This window comes from Ornithorhynchus anatinus, chromosome X1 (genome assembly GCF_004115215.2).
Source record: "Ornithorhynchus anatinus isolate Pmale09 chromosome X1, mOrnAna1.pri.v4, whole genome shotgun sequence".
Lineage (NCBI taxonomy): Eukaryota > Metazoa > Chordata > Mammalia > Monotremata > Ornithorhynchidae > Ornithorhynchus > Ornithorhynchus anatinus.
The window spans coordinates 49,206,135-49,231,115 of NC_041749.1; the positions used below are offsets into that span (position 1 = coordinate 49,206,135).

At 46.9% G+C, this 24,981-nt stretch overlaps 1 protein-coding gene and 1 long non-coding RNA gene across 6 annotated transcripts; one reads left to right on the top strand and one right to left on the bottom strand.

The window, feature by feature from the left end:
- Window positions 1-1,530: 1,530 nt before the first annotated feature.
- On the top strand, window positions 1,531-24,489 carry RBSN (rabenosyn, RAB effector). Of its 5 annotated transcripts, none has more exons than XM_029052054.2 (13): window positions 1,531-1,693; window positions 2,955-3,093; window positions 3,621-3,920; window positions 8,697-8,837; window positions 11,089-11,189; window positions 11,909-11,954; window positions 12,054-12,215; window positions 12,834-13,075; window positions 15,306-15,376; window positions 18,919-19,005; window positions 20,086-20,188; window positions 20,725-20,829; window positions 21,037-24,489. In XM_029052054.2, the coding sequence occupies exons 3-13, from the start codon at window positions 3,773-3,775 to the stop codon at window positions 22,111-22,113; spliced, it is 2,283 nt and encodes a 760-aa protein (XP_028907887.1). In that variant the 5' UTR covers window positions 1,531-1,693; window positions 2,955-3,093; window positions 3,621-3,772; the 3' UTR covers window positions 22,114-24,489. The 5 variants fall into 5 exon arrangements, with proteins under 5 accessions (XP_028907887.1, XP_007653571.1, XP_007653572.1 ...); XM_029052055.2 differs by lacking the exon at window positions 1,531-1,693 and adding an exon at window positions 1,817-2,531; XM_007655381.4 differs by lacking the exon at window positions 2,955-3,093.
- Window positions 4,387-18,722, bottom strand: LOC103164716. The gene is made up of 5 exons (XR_003754661.1): window positions 18,595-18,722; window positions 18,072-18,219; window positions 10,055-12,302; window positions 5,439-5,520; window positions 4,387-4,498 (listed from the first exon to the last, which is right to left on the bottom strand). It is a non-coding gene; the product is annotated as an uncharacterized LOC103164716 (long non-coding RNA).
- Window positions 24,490-24,981: the final 492 nt, after the last annotated feature.

A 24,981-nucleotide genomic window follows, 5' to 3' on the forward strand; every position in this document is an offset into this window, starting at 1 on the left:
AGTCCTAATCTTCTCCCACTACACTCCAGGTCGCACTCCATTCTTACCAAGATGATCCTCGCAGTGGATCCACACCCTTCGGGCCCTTGGTATTCACCCCACCCTCACAGCCCTTGAAGATCCATAATGTATTCATTTATATTAATGTCTACCACCTTCTCTGGACTGTAAGCTGGTCATGGGCACGGAACATGTCCTCCAACTCTTGTACTGAACTCTCCCAAGCACTCAGTACAGCACTCTGCACACGGCAGGTGCTTGATAAATACCTGATTGATTGATTGATTAATCACCTCCTCACCGTGCCTCATTCTCAGCTCTCCACCTCCTCCCGCCTGGAGCTCCCTGCTCTTTCAAATCCACCAGACCACAGCCTTTCCCATGTAGAAAAAACCCTTTTTGAAATCCTGCTCCTCCAAGAGGCTTTTTCGATTAGTTCTTCTTTTCCCCACGTCACATCCTCCTTGCTCTCCATCAATCGATGGTATTTATGGAGGCATTACTGTGTACAGAGCACTGTACTGAGTACTTGGGAGAGCATGATATACATTCTCTGCCCGTGAGCTTACCATCTCAGCCGGCACATCTAGCCCGTTTTAGCAGCTTTTAGTCACTACTTCTCATGACACTTCTAGATATCATTTTACATCCTGTATTTGAAAACCTCGTCCTATTTGTAGATGTGTTTTACGCCTCCCCCAGGCTAGACTGTAAATTCCTTGAGGGCAGGGATCTTTGCTCTGCTCTTTTATTTCCATTGATGTCTGCCCCCGCCCCCAGACTGTGAGCTCGTTGTGGGCAGAGAATACTATTGAAGGAATGTGTCTGTTAATTGTTGAATTGCGTTTTCCCAAACGCTTAGTACAGTGCTCTGCATCCAGTAAGCGCTCAATAAATAATAATAATGATGATGATATTTGTTAAGCGCTTACTATGTGCAAAACACCATTCTAAGCGCTGGGGGGGATATAAGCTGATCAGGTTGTCCCACGTGGGGCTCAGTCTTCATCCCCATTTTCCAGATGATGGAACTGAGGCCCAGAGAAATAAAGTGATTTGCCCAAAGTCACACGGCTGGCAAGCGGCAGAGCCGGGATTAGAACCCACGACCTCTGCTTCCTAAGTGCGGGCTCTTTCCACCGAGCCACGTGAATCTTGTCTCCTATCGCCCTTCCCAGCGTAGCGGCAAGAACCCGGGCTTGGGAGTCCGAGGACGTGGGTTCTAATCCCGCCGCCGCCCCTTGTCGGCTGTGGGACCTCGGGCGAGCCGTTTCACTTCTCTGTGCCTCCGTTTTACCGCAGCTGTCAAAGGGGGATGAAGCCGGTGGAGCCCTTCGTGGGACCACCCGATGAGCTTGTATCTCCCGCCGCAACCCCGCGTGCTTAGGACAGCGCTAGGCACGTAGTACGCGCTTCCCAAACACCATCATTATCATCACAGAGTCGGAGAACTCCTCGGGCCCTTCCCCCCGCCCCCCCTCGATGATTCGGCGCTCGGCCGGGGCGGTTGGAGGATTCGGCGCTCGGCTCGGCGCCGCTAGGCTTCCTGTCAAGGACCGAGACGATGGATACGTGATGGCTGCCCGGATACTGTGAGGAGGCGGCGGCGGCGGCGGCGGCGGCGGCCGAGGAGGAGGAGGATGAGGAGAGGGCCACCCGCGGCAGGGTAGTATCGCCCGCCGAGGCGGTGCCGGTACGGGAATCCCCTGGCAACGGGCTTCCTCTCGGCGGGACTGTCGGGGCGAAAACGGTTCCCCGGGGGATTGAGGCGGGGGGCAACGGGAGGCGCCGGGGGAATTAAGAATGGGGCTTTTAGGTGTGACACCTGACGAGAGGAACTGCGAAATGGTGGCCAAGTGCCAGCCGGGAGGCCCGGCGAAGACGAAGAGGGAGGAGGCGCCAGTCGAGCTGGGCCTCGGAACCTGATTAATAATAAATAATAATGTGATGTGGGACGCGCTCACCAAGTACCGGTCCCTGCCCCCCGCGGGGCTCCCCCGTCCTCACCCTCGTTCCCCAGAGGAGGGCACCGAGGCAGAGAGAAGCGGCGGAGCCGGGATTCGATCCCACGACCTCCTGCCTCCCAGGCCCAGCGTCGCTTCTCGGAAGCCATTGCGACCAGCCCTGGCCTCAAGGTCGAGGGCCGTGGCGAATTACCCCCTCCCCCCCCGGTCCTTCAGATGCCTGAGCTTTAAGATAAACGTCCGGATTCCGGACGGAAGGCCCGGCGGGGGTGGAGGCCTTCCCCCGCCGGCCATCTGTTTCGGTAGAAAGGTGATGTCCTATCCGGCTGGACGGGGAAGCGCTTTAGAAGTGAAAAATGCCCCTGGCAAGACGTGCCGCTAACGTGGGCCTTTTGCTTTTGTTTTTCAACCCCCAGAGCGGCAATTCGCAACGACGAGTTTGCAAAGCAGCGTAACGCCTCTGCCCTTTAAGTGTTTAGTGCTGGCCAAAAGCACGGAGCTAAGCGTGGAGATAAAAGACGATTTGTGGGATGTGTTAAGGGTCTCTTATTATGCTCGGGAGAGCAGGTATCTCGTCCCCCACTCGACAGATAAGACTGAGGTACAGAGAGGTGAAGTGACCAGTCGACAGTCAGACGGCAGGCCATTGGCAGAGCTGAGATCGGGACCCGGGTCACCCCGGTGCCCCCGTGATCTTTCCGCCAGGCCTTCTTTCGTTAATCAGGAGATCCTCTTGGATTAATTTGTTACGTCTGTCTCTAGGTGCTTATCACTTTTTAAAATCCATAAGTATCCCTTGCACGCACACGCCACGATGGACTTTTCCTTGTAGCTACATAGTGATTGTGGTCAACATCTCATTCTTTGCTGCTAATTAATGATAATAATTTGGTATTTGTTAAGCGCTTACTATGTGCCAAGCACTGTTCTAAGCGCTGGGTAATCAGGTTGTCCCACGTGGGGCTCACAGTCTTCATCCCCATTTTACAGATGAGGGAACTGAGGCCCAGAGAAGTGAAGTGACTTGCCCAAAGTCGCACGGCTGACGAGCGGCGGAGCCAGGATTAGAACCCACGACCTTAATTCGTTGCAGGATTCAGAAAGCAAGAGATGGGAGAACGTATGCTCGGTGAGCTTCTCGAGGAGAAACTGCTGTGTAGATGAAGCGTGTTCTTTCTAGCAGTGAGATATTTGCGCTCCAGGTTACTGATCAAAGAAATTCCACTATCAGGAGACTTGGCTGACTCTGCCTTGTGGAAAGTCCATAAGGTATCGATGATCTAAGACACACAGGCTCTGGTGCCGTGTCAGTATGGGCAGGGAAGGTTGCGTGAATTGCATCATTGGAGTTTAATTCCTGATTGTCTCTCTGCATTTAAGATCCTGTTTGAACTTGACCAGGGAAGGCTCAGTTTCCACCTCTGTGTGTGCGAATGTTTAAAATCGCTCTGAGTCAGAAAGTACTGCAGAGAAGGTGCATCTACATGTGATTGGATCCCAGACTTTTGAAGTTAGTTGACGGGTTGCAAACAATCTGAGGCTGGTGCTGCAAAAGTGGCTCCGGGACAGGCTTGCTTAAAAGACGTGTACCCCTGTTGCGTTACCAAGAAGTTGAGCTAATCTTGCTGAATTGGCCTTTTTCTTTCCCTTTTCCAGGGCTTCCCTTGCACTGCAGACAAGAAACCACCGTGGGACAATGTCACCTCCCTGCTACTAATGCATTGTTTCATTAAGCTAATGTTCTTGGACAACATGCTGTTATTCTATTGCTGAGATTCTTACCTTCTAGAGGTGATAAAACCACTGTCATGGCATCGATCGATGACCCTGGGGAAGTGAGGGAGGGCTTCCTCTGCCCTCTGTGCCTGAAGGATCTGCAGTCTTTTTATCAGCTTCATTCTCACTATGAAGAGGAGCATTCCACTGAGGACAGAGATGTCAAAGGGCAGATAAAAAGTAAGGCATGAAGGTTGCTTTTCCTCCATTCCTTTTATCACATAGTGTACCCTGCGATGGAAAAATGCTGTAACTTATCTCGCACTCCCTCAAAGTCCTCATTTGGAGAAAAAGCACACTCTGTACTCACTAGCTAACATTTCCTCCCCATTTTTATTGAGCCACCAACCTCTGCGAGAGCTGCCAAGGAATGGATTTCCTGTTTCTTCATGTACCGCTTTCTCACTTCCTCAGTAACTCACAGGCTTTGCTTCTCCTGCTTTTAGCTCTCTCGCTGCAGGGATTGACTCTGATAGTCTGAAGAGGGTGGAAGGGGAAGAGAGGCCAACCCCCCCTCCCCCCGGGATGGATTTTAACTACAGAACAGCGTAGGCGATTACCGCTATCAGTCTAAAAACCATGGCTTGGTAGAGTTTTACGGACAGGTAAATGGTGAAACAGTAGCACTTGGTTGACTTCTCTTTAGAGTCTGTGGATTAGCATCTTTATTTGGACACCGTTCTAGAGGGGCATGTACAGAAGCAGTAGAAGACACGATCTCTACTCTTGGAGCTTTCCAGTCTAATGGAGATGACAAACTGGAAGAGATAGAAAGAATAAGCACAAATGGATTTAAAAAAAAAAAAGCGGGGGGGAGCAGAAGAGTACCGAGATGGTTGAAGGGATGATCGGAGGGAAAAGTTATTAAGGTTGGCTACTAAGGAGGGTCTATTTGAGTGCTTACCGAGCACTTGGGAGAGAATACTGCAAAAGAGTCGGTAGGTATTTTTCCTGCCCACAAGGAGCTTAACAGTCTAGAGGAGATGACTTCAGAGTAAGAAGGAGAGGGATGCTGTTTGAAGCTGAGGGGTGGGGGTGTTCCAGGTAGGGCGGAAAAGAGTGGTTCAGAGGCAGGAGAGTTGAGAGCTAGTAATGGTTAAAGAGGCTTGACTGGGAGAGGTGAAGAGCATGAGTTGGGTTGTAGCAGAAGAGCAGGTGAGTAAGAGGTGGCCAGCTGATCGACAGTTTAGAAGCTTGATAGTCTGGAGTTCTCGATTTTATACAAGAAGCATTGGGTAGCTTGTTATGGTGTTTGTGGAAGAATGATTCATGCAGCTCTATGTCAGACTGACATATTATTAGCACATACAAGGCTAATAAGAAGGCTGTGATTAGTAGGCCCCTCTGGAAGTGATGAGGAGTTATACCAGGGTGAACAGGTAGGGGTAAATCCATAAAATGCTGTAGGGGAAGAACCGGCAGGATTTAGAGGAAGAGCGGATTGAACTCCAATTTACAACATGCGTCTTAATCCATACTGTATTATGGACATTATTGGACTTTTGATTATCCAGGATATTTTCATGACACTGTAGGTTGTGAGGTCTTCTGTATTCATGTCAAACTTTTATTTGCTGATATACAGGTGGAACTTGGCTATAATGACATTCAAGGGAGTCCCCCCCCCCCAAAAACCGCAAAATACATGGCTCCAAAAAGGAATAATACTCCATTACTTGCATCATTTGAATATCTCACCTAGACCATGCTGTGTTGGAAGCTGTACCAGGACTGGTGTTCCAAGAGATGATTTCAATCCAGGTTCTACTTGGTTTTTAACCTTTTTAGGAGATATTTTTGATAAATTTAGGCATTCCTGAGAGTTTTTTACTAATTTACATTTCTAAAATATTTCAGATTTTTTTTTTTACTTGAAATAGGAGAAAGGATGCGACTAGATTCCTTTTCTGTCCTTAAGGGTGTACTTAAAGCTTCCTTAAATGCACCCAGGAAATCCAAATTCTTCCCCCCTGCTTTCCTTTTGGATTAAATTAATCAGAGTTAGGAAACTGATGTAACACCTCATAGTGCTACTGGAGCTGTTAACGTTAAAACACTCTTTTTAGCTTCCAAAATGTATCATTTATCAATTTTAATAGTCAATGTAAAAGGTTTATATAAAGCTTTGTCAAAATGAACTGCTTTTCTGTCCCTGCCCCACTCCCTTTATAGTTACTTGTTTAAGAAAGGGGGGGAAAAGCAGCTGTTGATCCCAAAGTATCTACCCCAGTGCCTGACGCATAGTAAGTGTTTAACAGATACCATAAAAAAAGAAAAAAATATAATCCAAGAACTTTTGTAACCGAGGCTAACAATCTTAATAATCGCCATTTTACATCTGAGGCAAGTGAGGCAAAGAGAAAAGTGACTTGCCTAAATTCACACAGCAGACAAGTGGTGGAGCCAGGATTAGAACCCAGGTTCTTCTGACTCCCAGGCCCATAGTCTATCCTCTAGGCCACGATTTATACCAGGTCTCGACAGTTACTCTTTGCTATTGAATTTTTAGAGAAAACTTCTGTTTTAGCCATGTTTCCACTATTCCCCTGCCTCCTCATGCCAGCTCATATTCATGATGTTCGGCGTATGCACACGCAGCTACATCTGTTTAAGATTTCCTCTCTCCTGTCCCGGTTTCCCCACCACACCGCCGCCCTGGACTAAACACTTGGAAAAGTCCAATACAGTAGAGTTGGTAGTCATGATCCCTGAACACAAGGAGCTAGTTTCAGTCTACAGGGAGAGATGGACATTAAAAGAAATTACAGGGAGGGGGAATAGTAGAGTAAAAGGATATGTACGTAAGTGCTGTGGGCTGGGGTGGGGTGAGTTTTCACCATAATTACCGGTACAATCTAGCAGGATTCCCTCGGGTTCTTTAGGATTGTTTTTTCAGCTGTTGTGCTGTCATAAGCTCCTCGTGGGCAGGGAATGTGCCTACTGACTCCCAAGCGTTTAGTACGGTGCTCGGCACACTGGGAGCGCTCAGTAAATACCGTTGATCAAACAAGATAGAGAATCAGGAAAATTAACAAACATTGGCAAATAGCTATGGTGTCCACACCTGAGTTGCTAATGAAGATTTGACTCATTTCTCCTGGAGGCGTTTTTGGTTTTGTTTTGTGTTCCAAATCAGGTTAATTGTGGACAGATTAATATTACTCTAGTGTAATGGCAAGGGAAGAAAGGGCAGATTGCCAGGAAGCTTTGCAGTGACATGGAATAATGGTTAAATGGCTTGCTCGCTCTATTTGAAATGGCCCGGCTAAGTATTGTCTGCCAGAGTACACTGGTGTCTACTAACACCAATTTCCTGCCTTGTAACCCTTTGTTCAGGTCCACCGGCTTCCCTCCCTTTGTTATTTACTTGACTTTTAAACAAGTTGTATGTTTTTGGTTTTTTCCAAGAGTTCTCAGTTTGATTTTTCCCAAATCAGTTGGAAAAAATGCAGAATGAAACGTATTTCGCCAAAGGCTGTAAACTGCTGGGATCGCATCTACCAACCCCGTTGTGGTGTTCTCTCCCAGGCGCTCTGCGCACTGTTGGCGCTCAACAGATAGCATTGACTGACCGAAGGGCTCTAGAGACAGGGTGATTGCTCATGAATGGTACTTTCCAAGCGCTTAGTACAGTGCTGTGCACACGGTAAGCGCTCAGTAAATATGATTGAATGAACTTGTCCGCCACTTGTCCGCTGTGTGGCCTTGGGCAGCCACTTAACTTCTCCGTGCCTCAGTTACCTCACATCTGTCAAATGCGGATTAAGACTGTGAGCCCCAAGTGGGACAACCTGATTACCTTGTGCCTACTCCAGCGCTTCGAACAGTGCTCGGCACATAGGAAATGCTTAACAAATACCATCATTGTTAGTTGGCATGTCTCGTTAAATGTGTTTGATTATTTTGTCAGTCACGGCTTAGTCATCCTGTTACCCAGGCTTCAGAGGTGCCCACACTCTGCTGAGAACGCTGTCTCGAGCGGCACCTAGAACCCAGGGGATTGAATGACGAGGTGTCTTGTTGCTGCTATTAACCTACACTCTCCAAATGAGGCCTCGGGCAGCTCAGGAGCCTGAGGCAGAGTGAGAAACAGCACCAGGTGCTACAGATAGTTGATTCCACCACAACCAAAGGGCAAGTCTGTAGGCACAAAGAGTGGCAAGGATATTTCACACGTTGGTCTTTTCGGTCACATCTGCACACCCAGATAATCACCACCCTGTAGGATTATCTTTTTAAAAGAAATGACAGCTCACTGTTGTTAGAGTTTTCCTTTAAAACTAGTACATAAAGTAACGCTACTTATGCAACAGAAGAAAGTCAGTCTCAACAAATAGTTAAACATGGAGACAGGTGAAATGTTAGAAATGATTTGGGCTCTGTTGGACTGCTCTTTGATGCTCTCACCAATGACTTTCCTTTTGGTTTGTTGTTTTTTTTCCATAAGGTTTGGAATATATGCTTATCACTTTTTACAGTAGTAAGAACAAATGGAGCGCAAAAGATGATGTGAATGGAATCATTTTGAGGGCAGGAGCATCTCCTCTGTTTGGTAGGAGTGTGTAGACTGGGACCGTGTTCTCTTAACTGGCAAGGGCTTTACTGTGATGACCAGCATCACTGAAACAGATGCAAAAAAGTATGGTACTTTTTATTATCCACAAATGTGTAGTATTTGTTGCATTTGCTTGCTCCTAGAGTTTAAAACTTACTTTGAAAAATCTCTTAATTGATATGACAAATTAAACTCGTTTCCCTTGATAGACTGCAAAACACAAGGTGCTAAGATAATAACCAAGTGGTGGGGTGTTTGTTCTATGTCGTCTCTCCTAGGCCTTGCCTGTCCAATGGGGGACTTTGTGATTGCTCAAGGTGTTTGAAAGGAATCCTATACCCACAGTGCACTTGAACCTTATGACTGGGTTCAGTGATTCATTAGTTGATCCGTTTTTCAAGGTCTGGTCCAGAAGGCGAAGAAAGCAAAGAATAAGTTGCTGAAACGGGATGGAGATGACCGAACAGAATCTGGGACCCAGGGATACGAGTCTTTCAGCTATGGAGGGGTGGATCCGTACATGTGGGAACCTCAGGAACTTGGTAAGAAACTGGGGAACACCAAAGATTCTGTACACGGAGGTGGTAACGTTGCCCATCCATTTTTACTGAAATGCCTGTATTCTGAAAGTTGGCCAGTGAACAATACCCTGAACCGAACTAATCGATTCCCCGCCCCCCCACCCCCGGCTGTAAGCTCACTGTGGGCAGGGAACGTGTCTACCAACTCTGCTTTATTGTACTCTCCCAAGCGCTTAATATAGTGATCTGCACACAGTAAGTGCTCAGTAAATACCACTGATTGATTTGCCCTTTAACGCTAATATTTATCGATTAGAACATCGACCGCTTTCCTGGAAGATGAATGATTTGAGGCCATAAAGTCCTTGAACACAATGCAAAGCGACGGTAGACAATTGAGTGTCTTTTTGATGTATTTGTTTACAGTTCTGGTCTACTGAATGAATGCGGTATTTTGATTTAAAAGCCTAAAAACCAGGCAGAGGAGAAACTGGAGATCCATCAGTTCTTGCCGGTTGTTTGGAATATTGGTTCACAGTTCTGTGTATAGTCAGCCAACTCAGATCGGTGCCTTTTCCCTGACGTTTCTGAAACTGGCAGCTCATAGAAAAGCAGGCTTGGGAGTCAGAGGTCATGGGTTCGAATGCCGGCTCTGCCAATTGTCAGCTGTGTAACTGTGGGCAAGTCACTTAACTTCTCTGTGCCTCAGTTACCTCATCTGTAAAATGGGGATTAACTGTGAGCCTCACGTGGGACAACCTGATTACCTTGTATCCCCCCCCCGCAGCGCTTAGAACAGCACATAGTAAGCGCTCCAACAAATGCCATCATCATTATTATTATTATTAGTGTCAAGCACAATTATGTTATGTGCCCGGCACTGCGGCAGATCAGATACAATCAGGTCAGACCCAGTCCCTGTCCCACATGGGGCTCTCTGTCTAATGGGGAGGGAAGACAGGTAGTCAATCCCCATTTGAGGGAACTGAAGCACAGAGAAGTTACGTGATTGGTCCAAGGTCACACAGCAGGCAGGCGGCAGAGCTGGAATTAGGACCCAGGTCCCCAAATTCCCACGTCCATGCTCTTTCCACTAGACCACACTGCTTCTCATTCAGTCAAAAGTATATGCGGAAGAGCAAGTCTACTAGGAAAGTACCGCACGATAGGTACTTACAAAGTCTAAATTATTACATTGTATTTTTATAAGTACTTTCCTCTTAACATTAAGTACTTACTGCATGCAGAGCAGTGGACTAAACGCCGGACTAATTACACAATCCGGTTGAGATCCGTTCTCTGGCTCACGGGCTCACAGCCTAAGTGGGAGAGGACAAAAACACAGAACAAGAGACTATCAAAATTCAACTGTAAAAATAGCAATAAGAAGCATCAGTAAAGAGTACTTGGAGAGAGGGCAGTCTTCCAGTACCTCACCACATCCAGGTAGACAGTTCTCGGTGACAAACTTAAAAACTTGGAAGGCAGGCTTGGCTCCTGTGGCACTGTGGGAGGGAGGAGAAGAGGGGAGGGGACGGGGAACTGCACTGGACGCTAGGTGGGCAGCACGACTTCCACCCCTTGCTGTTGATTATAAATGGAAAATGGCATCATTGCTTGGGCCCCGGTTCCTCTTTCATTACAGATTAAGCACTGACTGAGGCAGATGGAACATTTGCAAAAGTCGGTGTTCGCTGCTGAGCACAGCTATAGCTTTTTCTCTGCCTTTTAAAACATTGGAGAAGTTGGGATCCGGCGTTTTAGGCGTCATGGCAGCTGGGGGAGGGCCCAGACCTCAAGGCAGAGTTTCAGGTCAAAGGAGTGCCCTAAAACCCTAGAATTCCTGTCTGCTTTTCAAAGGGACAGTATTATCACAGCAAAGCCATTGTTTTCTGACCAGTCAGACCCCAAACGGCTGCCCTTCCTGAGAAGTGGCAGAAGGGCTGGCGAGAGACCCTGCCCGTGGAGGTCTGGGAGGGGAAAGGAGAGACAGTGGTTTCTCCACAGCCGACTACCTCTCACTACCTCCCCTCTCTGAAATTCCCTTCACACCATTGCCCTATGGTATCTTCCACCATCCTCTACCTCCTTCGGATTCCTCCCTCCACTTGCTTTCCGCCATTTGACAGGGCCCTTAGTTAAGCTACGTTTGGACTTAGGAAGGGTGTAGCCAGTGAAAGAGATGAAAGATTTCTTTAAATTTGGACCATTCAAGGTCGTAAGGCTAAATCGGGAGACTTAAGTTGTTTCTTTTCCTACACCCCTCCCCCAGGTGCTGTGAGAAGCCATCTTTCCGACTTTAAAAAACACCGAGCTGCCAGAATCGACCACTATGTTGTTGAAGTCAATAAATTAATAATCAGGTTAGAGAAGGTAAATTTGTGGGGGTTTTTTGTTTTGATTTATCAAATCCAGTATAGATTTGTTAGCAAGGTCAAGGCCTGCAAATTTTTATTTGAAATGTTTATAAATGCCTTTTGCTACGGTATCAATATTCCACGCTTCACACCGAGATCGAGAGGACGTGGAAGCTCAGAGAAGTCACTGAATCTCTTGATTTGTGTTTAACCAGAGGGTCGACACTCATATTTTTACCGTCTTTCCTCCACTGTCTGACTGTAACTAGAATCCTGACCCTGAAAGACCTTTAGGCTTTGAGTGAGGATCACAGGCTCCTCCTCTGCGTGTCCCATTGAAACCCCCCAATTGGACATAGTTTGTTATGTCTTCTGGATACTGTGCTAATGACGATGGGACAAATCGCGGGTGGGGGCGGGGGGCGTCATTCTAGAGTATTTCTGTGAGCAGTTTATATACCGGGGCAAGTTTATAATGCAGGGAACACTCCAGACTGGTGATTCCATTCTAATTGTGAAGAATTGTGAAGTTCCAGGGTTGCCTTGTTTTACTCATCTGCTTCAAACCGCTCATTTAGTTTTGTGGAATTATTTTTTGAGTAGTCGTTTAGTACAGGTACCACTTCGAGGGCTTGGAAATGCAGTTGTTTGGATTCCCGCGTAATAACTCGTTTTACCCCCCCCCCCCCAAAAGTGTCAAACCTGCATAATCCCAGTTCATTTTCTCCTCGTCAGCTTACGGCATTTGACAGAACAAATACTGAGGCTGCTAAAATAAGAGGTGGGTTCAGCTCTTCTGTCAAACTCGTTTTGTTAAGAGCATCTTCGTGCCTGGCAAAGCTCATTTCAAAGTTTTCTTGTTCTGGTTTTTCCCTAAAAGCAATAGAAAAGTCTGTCGTGCCTTGGGTCAGCGATCAGGATGTTCCCTTCTGTCCAGACTGTGGGAATAAATTCAGCATTCGCAACCGCCGTCACCACTGCCGCCTGTGTGGATCAATCATGTGCAAGAGGTGTATGGATCTCATCGGTCTTCCCTTGGCAAGTAGGTGTTGGAAGATGTTGTGGGCCCGCCCACATCTCATTGATTCCAGGCGTCGGGCCCGGGGTGGTAATTGTCATTCGAAGCGTTCTGAGCAGAAAAAACAGCACTGTCATTTAAGGTTTTGGGGATTAGTCTCACCCGACCGGCGGAAATACCGCTCATTATTACCGTGGGGTGGGGCTGGGAGGAGGTAGGGTGGGCTTTGGTGTGTGTGAGTACGAGGGGAGTGGCCTTTGAATTTTTCAGTCGGCTGGGTACTCTGCCCCCTGCCCTTTTACCCCCAAAATAGCCAGGCATACCCTTCTGTCATTCCCCCCGCCCCCAGCACGTTCAGGTACACAGAGGCAGAGTACCCGTTTTATCCCTAAATTCACAAGCCGCTACTTACTTGGCTGACCGTCGAAACAGAGGTTGGGCATCACGCAGGAGACCGTGAACAATAGCCCCGGGGCCTCTTAGAATGGGATCTCCTAGTGGACAACGGCGGCACCTCTCTTTCCAAACGCTTGCGGAACGCCAGGCCCCGGTTTGGCGCTTTTCGAAGTAAGGGGAGGGGAAAATTCTGCCGTTGGCTGCCTTGTGATCATCACTGAGTTGTGTGTATTTGTATATTTACAGGCAAGCTCACCAGTGCTAGCAAAGAGGCCTTGACCTCTCATACCAGTCCCAACCAATCCCCTAACAGTGTCCATGGCTCCCGGCGGGGCAGCATCAGTAGTGTGAGCAGTGTGAGCTCTGTATTGGATGAGAAGGATGATGACCGAATTCGCTGCTGTGGACACTGTAAAGAAACCCTGCTTAAGAGAGAGCATCAGATTGATGAGAAGGAATACATTCCTGACATTGTGAAATTTTATGAGGTGCTGTGATACTGTCGTGTCTGATAAGCTAAGCAGGTGTAGGCTCTCAGCATGTGGTGGGAAAATTTCTCACGTTACCCTGGATGCTTCGGTCCGAGCACGAGCACTCTTTTATCTGCTACTGTGCCTGTGTTCGGGGGGTGGTTCCTGGGGAAGTGAGAGAAGAGGGTATCGGAAGCCAAAGCTGCCCCCTCTTCTGGGTTCGAGCTGCTCTCTCGCAGTCCGGCTCCCCTCCCTTGAGCCCTTTGTGGGCAGAAAAATCTGGGGCCCGGCAGAGCTGACCCCGGCCCGCAGCTGTACCAAGCCCATACCCCGCCTGCTGAACCTCACCTGCCGGAGGCAGAGCCGTGCGTGCAGGGAGAGAGGGACTCCTGTTCATGTGCGACAGCAGGTGGGGGTCACAACTGCCATGCATACCAGAGGGCCACTGTCTCCTCTTCCCCCTTGGCTCCGGGAGCCCTGAGCCAGGCCTGTGCTTGTGCAGTACTCTAGCCTACAGCGTCCCTGCCGCCCAAGAGAAGGCAGAGTGGACGAAGCAGAGTGGCGGGATAGTCCGGAGGAGGGGGGCGGTGTGGAAACCGGAAGAGGCGGTGATGGAGCCAAAAGCGGTCTGTGACCCAGCAGGGCATTTGTGCCTGGCCCCGCGACCCCTTTTTGGCAGGCTTTGCCAGGGTTTGCCTTTGCCGGCTGTAGGCCACCAGTGGGACGTCTCCCTCCGGGTCACTTCCGATCCTGTCCTCTTTTGCATCAGAGAGCTCTCTTGTCTTGGAAGGTGCCAGCCTAATAATTACGGTGTTTTGTCAGGTGCTCGCCCTGTTCCAAGTGCTAGGTTAGGTACATTTGATTATCAGGTCGGCCAGGGTCTCTGTTGCACCTTGGGCTTGGAGATCTGTTCTGTTCCCACTTTGCAAGTGAGGAAGCAGGAAACGCAGAGAAGTTAAGTGGCTTGCCCCAGATCAAGCAGCAGGCCAGTGGCAGAGCTGGGAGGAGAACCTGGGTCTTCCGATTCCAGTCCCTTGCTCTTCCCATCAGGCCATGTGGCCACCCTAACCTTTAAGGTGAACTCGTCACCTTCATTTCTTAGAGCCCTTGAGAATGCCATGCCATCTCAAACGGATGAACCATAGAGTCCGGCTGAGGTTTTTGTTTTGAATAATTCCCTTCTGCCATTTCACCCCCTCCGGTTATTTCAGTTGGATGCGGTGGTTCTTTTCATTACCTAATCTTAAACCATTACATGCCTGGTTTGGGGGCGGGGGGAGGTGTTTAAAATGGTATTTGTCGGTCGCTTACCATGTGCCGGACACCGCACTGAGCGCTGGGGTTAGCTACCAGATAGGTAGGACACAATCCTTGTCCCACATAGGGCCCCGCAGTTTTTTAATCCCCATTTTACAGAGGAGGTAACGGAAGCACAGAGAAGTTAAGCGACTTGCCCAACGTCACCCAGCAGACTAGCGGCGGAGCTGGGGTTAGAACCCGGGGCCTCTGATTTCCAGGCCTGCGCTCTTTTCACTAGGCCGCACGGCTTCCCTAAGCTCTCCTATAATACAAGGGTTGTCCTCTTGTGAAACTTTGCATTGAGGAAAGCACAGACTGTAGAGCCCGCCCGTTCCGATGCCACTTGCTTGCATTCGTGCGGACAACCCACTCAGCCCAGAGCGAACACACGCCTTATTGGCCAAACTGAGCATGTACTGAGACAGGTATATCTGGGGCAGTGAATGAAAGTATAGTAGAAATATGAAATGGCACCAACAGTTATTTTCCTAGAGGCAGATTTTATTCATTGGCGGGGTGGGATGAGAAGAAAGGGTGTGGAGTTCTTAAAGACTTTTTCAGATTTCTCAAAGGCCAACACTTTGGGGATGGATCTTAGCACTTTTTCCTCTTACGCTCTCTTTGACGACTCTTCCCCCTCCTTACTCCAACTGTAAACAGCTTGTTTTTGTTTTGGGGGTCGTTTTTATTTTTTTAAATCTTCTTTAAACTCACTGGTGGGCAGACTGGTTCTCTACCCTGATTTAACCCTGCTTTCCTCAGGAACAGTAATTTCAAAGTGCTTCCTGATTTCCTTTTCCCTAATACAAAAGGATTAGTATTTATAAAGGAGACTTGAAAATTATTTTGAGAGGATAACTTTTTGCATTTCTTCATAGGGGATATTAATATGATTTGGGACACTTTAATGAGTAAGGCTACTTTTAACATGTTCTTTATTCTTTCTCAGAAACTGCGATATTACATGGAAACAGTTGAGCAGAAAGCTCCTGAATATATTAGGATGGCAGCATCTTTAAAGTAAGCTTCTTTGTGTGTGTGTGTGTGTGTGTGTGTATGTTTTAGCCATAGGGGATGATGCTGAATGTCTATTTTTTGTCTAAAAGAACAGCAGTCTCTTAGGTACAACTCAGTAGCTGAGCAGAACTTCTCTATTGCTTTCATCTTTTTCAGTGGCACTGCTAGCTTTCCGTTTTCTGTATGATACGTGAAGTTAAAGGGTAAACTTGGGGTGTTTTGAACTTGTTCATGCTTTAGGGGCCAGTTGGGATTCTTTGATTTTTTTTTTTTTCCCCAGTGGCATGAACAGCCATGCCTGTGCCGTTGTTGTCCAGACCTGGGGAAATTGGCAACAGATTTCAAAGAAAAATTTTTGTCCTTTGGGTGGCTTTCAGGGAAGCGGTTTGAGGGTGGCTGCTGCATGAAGATGTTTGTATCCTCCTAGCTTGGTGTCTAGGCCAAGCATGAACAAGAACAGGAAATAACAGCACTGTGGCGGGCACTTAACTGTAGAATGTGTGTATTAAATGGGTTAATTTAGGGTCATTACGTCACCCTTTATAGAGCGTATGCATAGAAAACTCTAGCCAAACCTTGAATGAATCCAGGATGCCCGGATTTTATGTCCTACCCTGATTAGGCACGGAGGGAGCAGGCCTACAGTTTGCCTCCAGAGCCAACTGGCTACCATCCAGTGCTGACCCAGAGGAGGAGGATGGGGAAAGGTAGAGGGGGGCAGAAGGGAAAGAGGGAGGAGATAAGCATAGGATGGTGGGGGAGGAGGTAGAGAATTGTAATGGGGGGAACCAAAAAGGAAGTAATTGAAGGACTCTAGAGTGGCTAGCCTGAAGCCAGTAGAGAGAACCTTGTGGGAAATAAGACTTTGGGAAAAGGGAGACAAGGAAAGGAAGATGGTAAGCAGAGGACTGAGGAAGCAAGTAGCTAAACTTAAAATTAGGTGAAGGAAAGGAAACTCCTTTAAAAACAAAAAAAACAAACAGGAAAAAGAAAGCCAAGAGGAATTAAGGGAGTAGGGGGAAGCCTCTCAAGCAGCAATCAGACAAGTAAAGTTTGTACAACCAGCAGCCTAGCTCCAGGTTGAAAGGGCTGAAAGTGACACTGCCAGTGGGACTCACAAGGGGCTCTGAGCAAGCAGTGTCCACCTGCCCTCCCTCCTCCCCCTCCCCCCAACTCCTGGAGAGTTGTCCCCAGTAATGGCAGTAGCATTTCTAGCCTGGAGTAGAAGGGGCAATCTCGGTTCCTTTTTCCCCCCCATTAGCCAGCTGTACTCTACCCGGAAGATCATCTTGGGAGGGAAAGAGATAGACACTTCCTTTCTCTCTGTTGGTCCCTTTCCTGCCTCCTAATCCTGGCTCACTCTCCCCATCTCATGAACATTGGTGAAAAGAGCTATTTTTCTTGCAGACACGATTTCATTTCCTTTTGTTATGCTCAGTGTATTAGGTTAAAATTTACAATTTATTTGCAGTCTGTAGTTTTTAAAACGTCCGGTCTAGCCTTAATACACTGCTCTGCACATAGTTAAGTGTCCAATAAATACCGACGAGGAGGATGTTGAGTTTAAATGTTTAACCACAAATGCGGCCCATCCGCCAGAATGAGCTACTTCTCCATGAGGAGACATAGCAGAGGTTTTTGTTACATCTGAGAAGCCCACCCAACAAGGCTTCTAGAAGTGATGAATATAATCAGAACAATTTTTTTTTTAGTATAAAACCAGGAAAAAAGCATGTAAAACAAAAAAAGTGGCGTACAAGAACACTTAGAAAGGGGGAGCTAATGCAGGAAGGAAGAAAATTTAGATACCCGAAACCCAAGCAGTATGTTTCCCCAAAAAAGCCACATGAACTATTAGAGCCAAAAATATTAGAAAAGTGTGAGATGACAAGAGATGCTTGCAAAGAAGTCAAAATCAGAAGGGAAAGACAAGAAGAAGAAGAACCAGGGAGAACATCACCTATATAAGCCATGCAAAGAACAGGCATTTCAGCTAGTTTGAAATCTGCATCTAGTTAATCTCCTAAATCACCACTGTTACGACACAGGCTAAACATAAATTTGTATGTAATGCTTCTGGTGTGAAAGGATAGCTGATGTTCATTTAGCCTATGTTTTTCCCCAGGCAGAAAAGCATTTTCTGAGTGCAATATTTTTAAAAACTCATTTACTGCTGGTCTTTTCCTAAAGTCCCTGGAGTCAGATAGTTATGAGCAGGTAATGTGTCTACTGATTCTGTTATATTGTACTCTCCCTAGTGCTTAGTACAGTGCTCTGCATACAGTAAGTGCTCAGTAAATATGATTGAGCACACTTCTGAGAACTTTTTTTTTCCTACATTAAGTGCTTACTAGAGGGCAGGCACTGGTCCTAAGCGCTGGGGTAGATAGAAGCTAACCAGATTGAATGCAGTCCATGTCCCACATGGGGCTCAAAGTCTTAATCCCCAATTTACAGCTGAGGTAACTGAGGCACAGAGAACTGAAGTGACTTGCCCAAGGTCACACAGCAGACATTTGTCAATGCCAGAATTAGAACCCCGGGCTTTCTGACTCCCAGGCCCACACTACTTCCCAGTGTGAAAGGCAACAGAAAGCCACCCAAAAAAGTAGCTTGTAGATTTACCTCCCCACCCCATGAATATTAAATCCAAAACATTAACCAGTCCACACATTTTAACCAGCCAGATTTGACTTACCTAGAACAGAGCCTGCATTATTTTCTCTTAAGCATACATTGTTCCTCACCCTTTCCATTTCCAAGACTGTTTCTGGTTGAGACCTTCGAGGTTATTTTCTTTGCTTTAGTAAAAGAGATGTCCGTTTCTCCGGTAAATCACAAGCAGCCTAGGAGGAAAAAGCAAATGGTTTTCTAATCTGATTTGTGGTTTGCTCTAGCTGACTCACTTGAAATATTTACTCCCAAACCTTATTAGATGTAGTGGGCTGGAGAAAATAAAGTTACACAGACTTGTTTTCGTGAAGAGGATAAGTACTAGTTTGTGCAGGTCTCAAGTCAATCAGTGGTACTGATTGAGCACTTACTACGTGCAGAACACCGTACTCGGTGCTTGGGAGAGTGAGCGGATCATTCTCATTCTGTTGTAGGATATGACAGCTAGTTTCCAAATTGATTATTTTCTTATAACTTGTATACGTGTGATCCTGGAATACTTAGTGTACTGTGTGATCTGATTAGTTACTATATCTCTATGGCGCTACCTGTTTTTTCTCTCCGATGATGTTTTCTGGGGTGTAGGTTTGGTGAAAGACTCTTTTGCTTTTTGCAGTGGCTTCCAGCAGCATGACCAGATGGCTCTGTAGTTGGAAGTCATCACTGAATGGGTTGCCTAGCAGTCACAATTAAGCTACTGTGAGATGGCAAACAGGCCACCTCACAGAGGGGGGAGGAGGGAGGAGGAGGTTGAAGCTTGCTGTAGGGAAACTGGGACCAGCCTGTGGCCTGGTAGGCACTGCAGATTTTTGTGAAGCTCCACAGTTGGAGGGATGTAACTTAATGCAGATAAACGTATGCTTTCTCCTTAGTGCCGGAGAGACATCCTACAGCCTGGAACACGCTAACAATCTCAGAGTAGAAGTGCAGAAAGTATATGAGTTAATAGATGCTTTAAGGTAAGGAGCGATGTTGTGAAAAGAGTTGAAACCTCGGCCTTGGGCAACACATTGGCCATCCCGGGATGCCACTTTTCATTTTAAGTATTGGTGTGAACTTGGGGGTGGCGTTGGGGAAGGGGGAGGAAGAGAAGGGAAGGAAGAGGAAGTAAAAGGTCTCAAAGGAAAAGCTCTGCCTTGTCCTCTACCCCCTCCCCTCTGATCCGCAAGGGGCTCCTTTTGCCCCTGCTCCAGAGCTGCCCACCCACTTGCCCTAACACCTCTCCGCTTCCCCCCCGCGCTGCCCCCAAAGTCTTGTTGCCACAGTTTAGCTGAAGATCCAGAGCCTTCCACTTCCACCCAGCCTTCAGTCATGTCCTGAGAACCCCAGCTCGCACTACAAAAACCCCCTACCTACACCCGCTTGTGCCACAACTCAGTTCACACCACGAGGACTGGAGTCTGCCCAGCTTGGGCCGTGGAGGCTTCAGCCCCAGGGGAGAGCCAAGAGGTGGCAGGGTGGAAGGCGTAGCTCAATTACCCTTCCTGTATGAACAATTCTGGGTGCAGAGTTAGCAGAGTGGATACCTAGGCCTACATATGATTGGCCAATTAATAGCATCTGGGCACTTACTGGGGGCAGAGCACAATAGCCATGATCCTTGGCTTTAGAGTTTTAGGATAATGGAATGGTGAAATGCTGGCTAACTGCTCTGCCCGTAGTTTTGCAGTCATGTGGATGAATATCAAAGTGCTGTCCAAAATGCATGGGGGGCTGGGAGGGGAGGGGGGAAGTACTGATGAGATGATTAAAAAAAAATTATAAGGATTTTTAAGGCTTTGTATTATCAGAGTGCTCTATCGTTCTGAAGTAATCCATAAACACCCATGGCTGCATGCTGATATTCTTTTTACAAAGCAGGACGTGAAGGCCTTCTGGCGTTAGAGATCTATAATGAAAACTCTCTGGTCTTTCCCCTAGTCTTTCACTTGGCCCCATTTCCTTCTGTGAAAGCTGCAGCATTGAATCTGAGATAAACTAACCATTGTGTGGACTTTACCAGTAGAGAACAGTGCACTGATGCATTTGTTTTCCCTCAGTAAGAAGATTTTAACTCTAGGCTTGAACCAGAATCCGCAGCCACATCCAAAAGCTTTGCAGCTTCAGAGAATGATAAGATACTCAGCTACACTCTTTGTACAGGTAAAACCCTATGTAAGGTGCAAAAGACCAAACTGTTTACCCATCCACTGTTCCCGCAGCAGTCAGTTAAAACAACTGGCTTTTTTCTCACGGAATGAGAATGTTTCAGACTGTGGAAACTTGGATTCTTCTTTTCTTCCTCTCTATGCTCTGAGCGCCCCATTTTAACAGCCTTCAGGGAGCATAATTGACTCCTTGACAACAGTTCCTTCACTTTCTTCCAATTTCCAAGAGAAATATATCAGAATGCTTAAGGCGTTTTTGAAGGAAATGATACCGAAAGAGTCTCATGGTGGCTTTTGGGAATTGACGAGTTTGATTCTCAAGCGGAATTTCTGGCTGGCTTTAAAAGCTTAGATTATTTTATCCAAGGAACTCTTGTTGTCACTAACGGGAAGTCGATTGCTGAGGCTGAGAGGAAATTCTGGCTTGGGGTGGCTTCTCTTTAGGGCTAGTGGAGTTCTGTCGTCCTTAAGCCCAAGAAGCAGGTCTTTACGGTGGGTACAGTTTCAAATCCATTTGTGATTCTCTCACAGGAAAAACTGCTTGGTCTTATGTCCCTACCAACCCAAAAGCAATATGAAGAATTGAAGGAGAAAAGGAAACAAGACATGGAAAAAAGGATGCAAATGGAGAGACAGGTAAAGGTTGGATCCTGGAATGAGTACTGTATTAACTCCTAAGTAACTGGATGCTTTCTTTTGCCTACTTCGTCCAGGGCCACCAGAGCACTCACGGTCACCAAAGTTCTGTGGTGCCGATGTTACTTGTGTATATATTGTGATATAGTGGAGGCCTTGGTGAATTGGGTTCAACGTTTCTCCCATTTTGATTTGGATTCACAACAGGGTGCCCTGGATTCTCAAAGAAGAGCGGACGAGAGGCAGAAAGACTTGGCGATTAGAGCTATGGCCAATGGTGAAGAGGTCCAGACCGGAGGAAACATCCTGAGGAAGTCCGAAGGCTGGCTCCCCACCTCTAGCGGGCCCCGCCAAAGTGAGATTTCGGATCCCCTCCTCCAACAGATCGACAACATCACATCCTTCATTAAGCAGGCAAAGGCAGCCAGTCGGCTCGATGAAGTCCGCATGCTTCAAGAGAACCTGCGCCAGCTCCAAGATGAGTATGACCAGCAGCAAACGGAGAAGGCTATCGAACTGTCCAAGAGGCAGGCCGAGGAAGAGGATATGCAGCGGGAGCAGCTCCAGGTGTTGAGGGAGAAGGAATGGGAAAGGGAACGGCAGCAAGCAGAATTTCAGCCCTCGCAGACTTGCTCCGAGGCCAGAGAAATCAAGCCATTTCAGCTAGAGACTGGGAAAGACCGCTGGAATCAGCTAGAACCAGCTTTGGACCTGGATGCCCCTCAGCTCCCTTCTCCCAGTGCAATCCAGGAATCCATTTTTGAAGCCCCCCAGCAGAGCACCAGATTGCAACAGAATGAGGTGGCTGCCTGGAACCCCTTTGAGGAACAGGAGGCCTCCAAGGGGGGAGAGAAAGACCCCTTTAATCCATTTGCTGAAGACCTGTCTCCCGGGGCTTCCTCACCGGGCCCAGTCCTCCCTGGCAGGAAAAAAGAATATAATCCCTTCGAAGATGAGGACGAGGAAGCAGCAAATAATGGAATCGACTCTGCTTCTAATCCCTTTGAGGAGGGCGAACGTTTACCTCGGAAGCCTCCGGGCCCTTCAGGGCCCAGCAACCCATTTGAGAAATTGGCTTCTACCAATCCTTTTGATGTGGATGACGAAAATGGGGTGGAGACCGAGCTCATAGAGGAGGATCTGCTTCTCCAGCAAATCGACAACATCAAGGCCTACATCTTCGATGCCAAGCACAGTGGCCGCCTGGATGAGGTGGAGGTGCTGACCGAAAACTTGAAGGAACTCAAGCGCACGCTAGCCAAGCAGAAGGAGAAAGACAACTGATGGAAGCAAGGGCAGTCAACGTGCCTGCTAAATTGGCCGCGCTAAGGCACCGTTACAGCCAGTGACGATGGGGAAGATGGGGTTTTTAATGAATGAAGGGGAAGAATTAGGATGCACAGGTTAAGATACCATTTTGAATTTGGGGCCCTGCACTTTGATTACAGTGTTTCCACTACAGTTTAATGAGGAGGTTAAGAGCTCAGCAATGAAAAACACGCTATGACTGTCTTCCTGGTCTCGGATTTTTTTTTTTGGTCTTTTTTACTTTAAGGGATTATCATTTCGTCAAAAACAAAAAAAAGACAAACATGTAACGAAGTGCAATGCAGCTTTGTAAGAATGCAGTAGAAAGTAGTTGGGAGCAGGGATCAACCTGGCCACTTCTCTTCTGCCGGACAGTATTACAGGTCAGTTGTAAAAAAATGGCCTTCCGCTCATCAGAGACTGCAGTGAACTCTTCAAACCTCTGTGAGTCTGAAGCCGGCGGGAGGGGCGTTCCGTCCCTAGGCACTGTGTCTTCTAAAGGCCTGCTGAGCAGCTTGTGCGAAGGAGAACGACAAATGGGTGGAGTTCACAGTATCTTCTGTAAATCATTATTTGAGGACTTTTGTCTCCATTTGGGATACTTTGTAGCCCTCACCTAGCCCCTATCCAGTGCCCCACCCGCTATCATGTCTTCTGAACTAGCTCCTGAACTTGAGGAGGTGCCGACACTCCCGCACAGCCCACAACCAGGGAGCTGCATGTGATGTTCAGTAGGAGGACTGTTAGCTAAACTTAGTACAAACCAAAGTGCATTTTAGAAAATAGTATCTTTGGAGAAAGAAAATGTAATCCCTAATCATGTCTCTAGAACGTACAAAAGAACAAAAAGAGCCTTTGCTCTGTGGCTTCTGGTGGGGAGGACAGCGCAAAGCTTCCCTAAAGTAAGAAAAAGGTTCCCAAGTCTTTAAAAGAAATGTTGACTTCAATGATGTGGATGAGATGTTTTTCTGTACATTTTTAGTAGCGAGAGAATCAAATGCCTTTGGTTTTTAACTCAACACGGGATCATTGCAATAACACTAGAATAGTTTACTCAGCATGGAAGGATCACGGATAGAAAATGAAGCATTTAAGTTTTACCTCTGGTGATGTGGTTCTGGGAAGCCTAATTTATTAAAATAGCACGGACTTTACATTTTGCATAATCAAAGATGAAGTCTTTCCTACTTCAAATCTGTTAATGCAGCAGTTGAATTCCTACCACAGATAATCTCTTAATGATGGTGAAAGGGTTTAGACTAACTTATGACTTTGTTGATTCTGATGGACATTTGAGCTGTGAAGTCATATGTTCCAGGTGGTTTCGCTCCAGGAAAAAACCCCAACATCTGTACGTACGAAGCTGCTAAAACCATTCCCTAACCGTGGTCACCCCTGCCCCGGGGAAAACGGTCAATAGCGGGGAGGAAGATTTTTCCCTGGAGCAGAGGGGGTAAGGATCTGTTTAGGAACTCATGAGATCTTATTGTCCCTGTGAGGACATTTTTTTAACCTGTAAATTCCATTTGATCAATTCACTGACTTTATCTTTTAAATCAGTAGTCTCTAAACTTCTAGGAAGAGATAGGGGTATGAAGACTCTTTTGGAGGCTGTAAAAGCTAATTGAATGTACTGAATAAAACCAATTCAATCCCTCAGCTAAACATAAAACTCTGTTCGAAATCCGAGTACTCCAGGAACCCTATGGCCATGGCCAACGCACAGTAAAACAATCAGGATTTACGATTCCGAAGAATTTGATCTACCCCTCAAATTTGGGACCTCTGAAAATCAATCATGCAGTTATCTTGAACTCTTTTGACAACCCACTTCTCAGACCAGCTGCAGTGTCTTCAAATGTGGAACCATTTCCCTTTGTGGAAGCCTGTTAATGGGTTTGAAGCAAAGCAGTTTCATTCCCCTAAGTCAAAGTTGTTACTGGATGCAGTGGGAGGGTGGCTTTTTTTTTTTCCTCCCTCATGTCTGATCTAAAAATGGGATAAAAACTGTATCGGTATTTCAGTTTTTCATCGACCGAGGGGCGACCTCATTATATCTATTGTAACTCACTTGTATTTTACAGCTTAATACACTAAACATACTTACTGTATGTGTTACAATGTTACTTCTGCTGTCAAAATACTAGGTTTATACTTCATAAGTAAAAGTCACGTCCAGTGTAGTAGACCGCACGCCTTATTAAGGAGCTGCATGGAAACACAAACTGTATTAAACAGAACTGGGCATCTCATCCAAAACAATGTAGTGTTTGTTAAAATCTGCTCTGCATGTACTACTCCTGACATCCCTGTACCAAGACATTTTTTAAAAAATAAAGTAATGAATGCTAACTGACATTATTTTTTTAAAAAAAGATGCTATCTCACCTCTCCTTCAAAATGGAGATCGGGCAACCACCGCGGAGGCGTAAAGGAACCCTGCGTTTACAATTCCTTCACTGCATCCAGTTTATTGAGGAAATCAATGTGGTCTAAAAGAGGCAAATTATACACTTGAGCAGGGGGAAAAAAAGCTGATCCTGGCTGTTGTCTAACAGCTGGTCTCATCCCAGGCTCATTTTTAACTCAACAAGGGGATGGGAAAGCTAGTCTGTTCCAACATGGCATGGTTCAACTTGAGCATGAGACGGGGCTCTAGGAGAGGAGGGGGCAGGGTTTCTTCTGCATAAGTGTGTTGGTGTGGAGGCCAGGTATACAAAAATGACCACTGCTATCCTTGAATTCACCCACCTGAAATGAATTAAACCCTTCCCACGTTGGGAGTCAGGAGCCACGTGGGAAAGAACTACAGCAGACCAGTCAGCTACCCCAACGCTTCTGCTA

What these genes read in the sequence shown, in the direction of transcription:
- RBSN (XM_029052054.2), top strand. Translation starts at nt 3,773, where the DNA reads ATGGCATCGATCGATGACCCTGGGGAAGTGAGGGAGGGCTTCCTCTGC. An exon ending in GTGGGAACCTCAGGAACTTG is followed by an intron (nt 8,838 to 11,088) that starts GTAAGAAACTGG and finishes CCCCTCCCCCAG; the next exon opens with GTGCTGTGAGAAGCCATCTT. An exon ending in TAATAATCAGGTTAGAGAAG is followed by an intron (nt 11,190 to 11,908) that starts GTAAATTTGTGG and finishes TCTCCTCGTCAG; the next exon opens with CTTACGGCATTTGACAGAAC.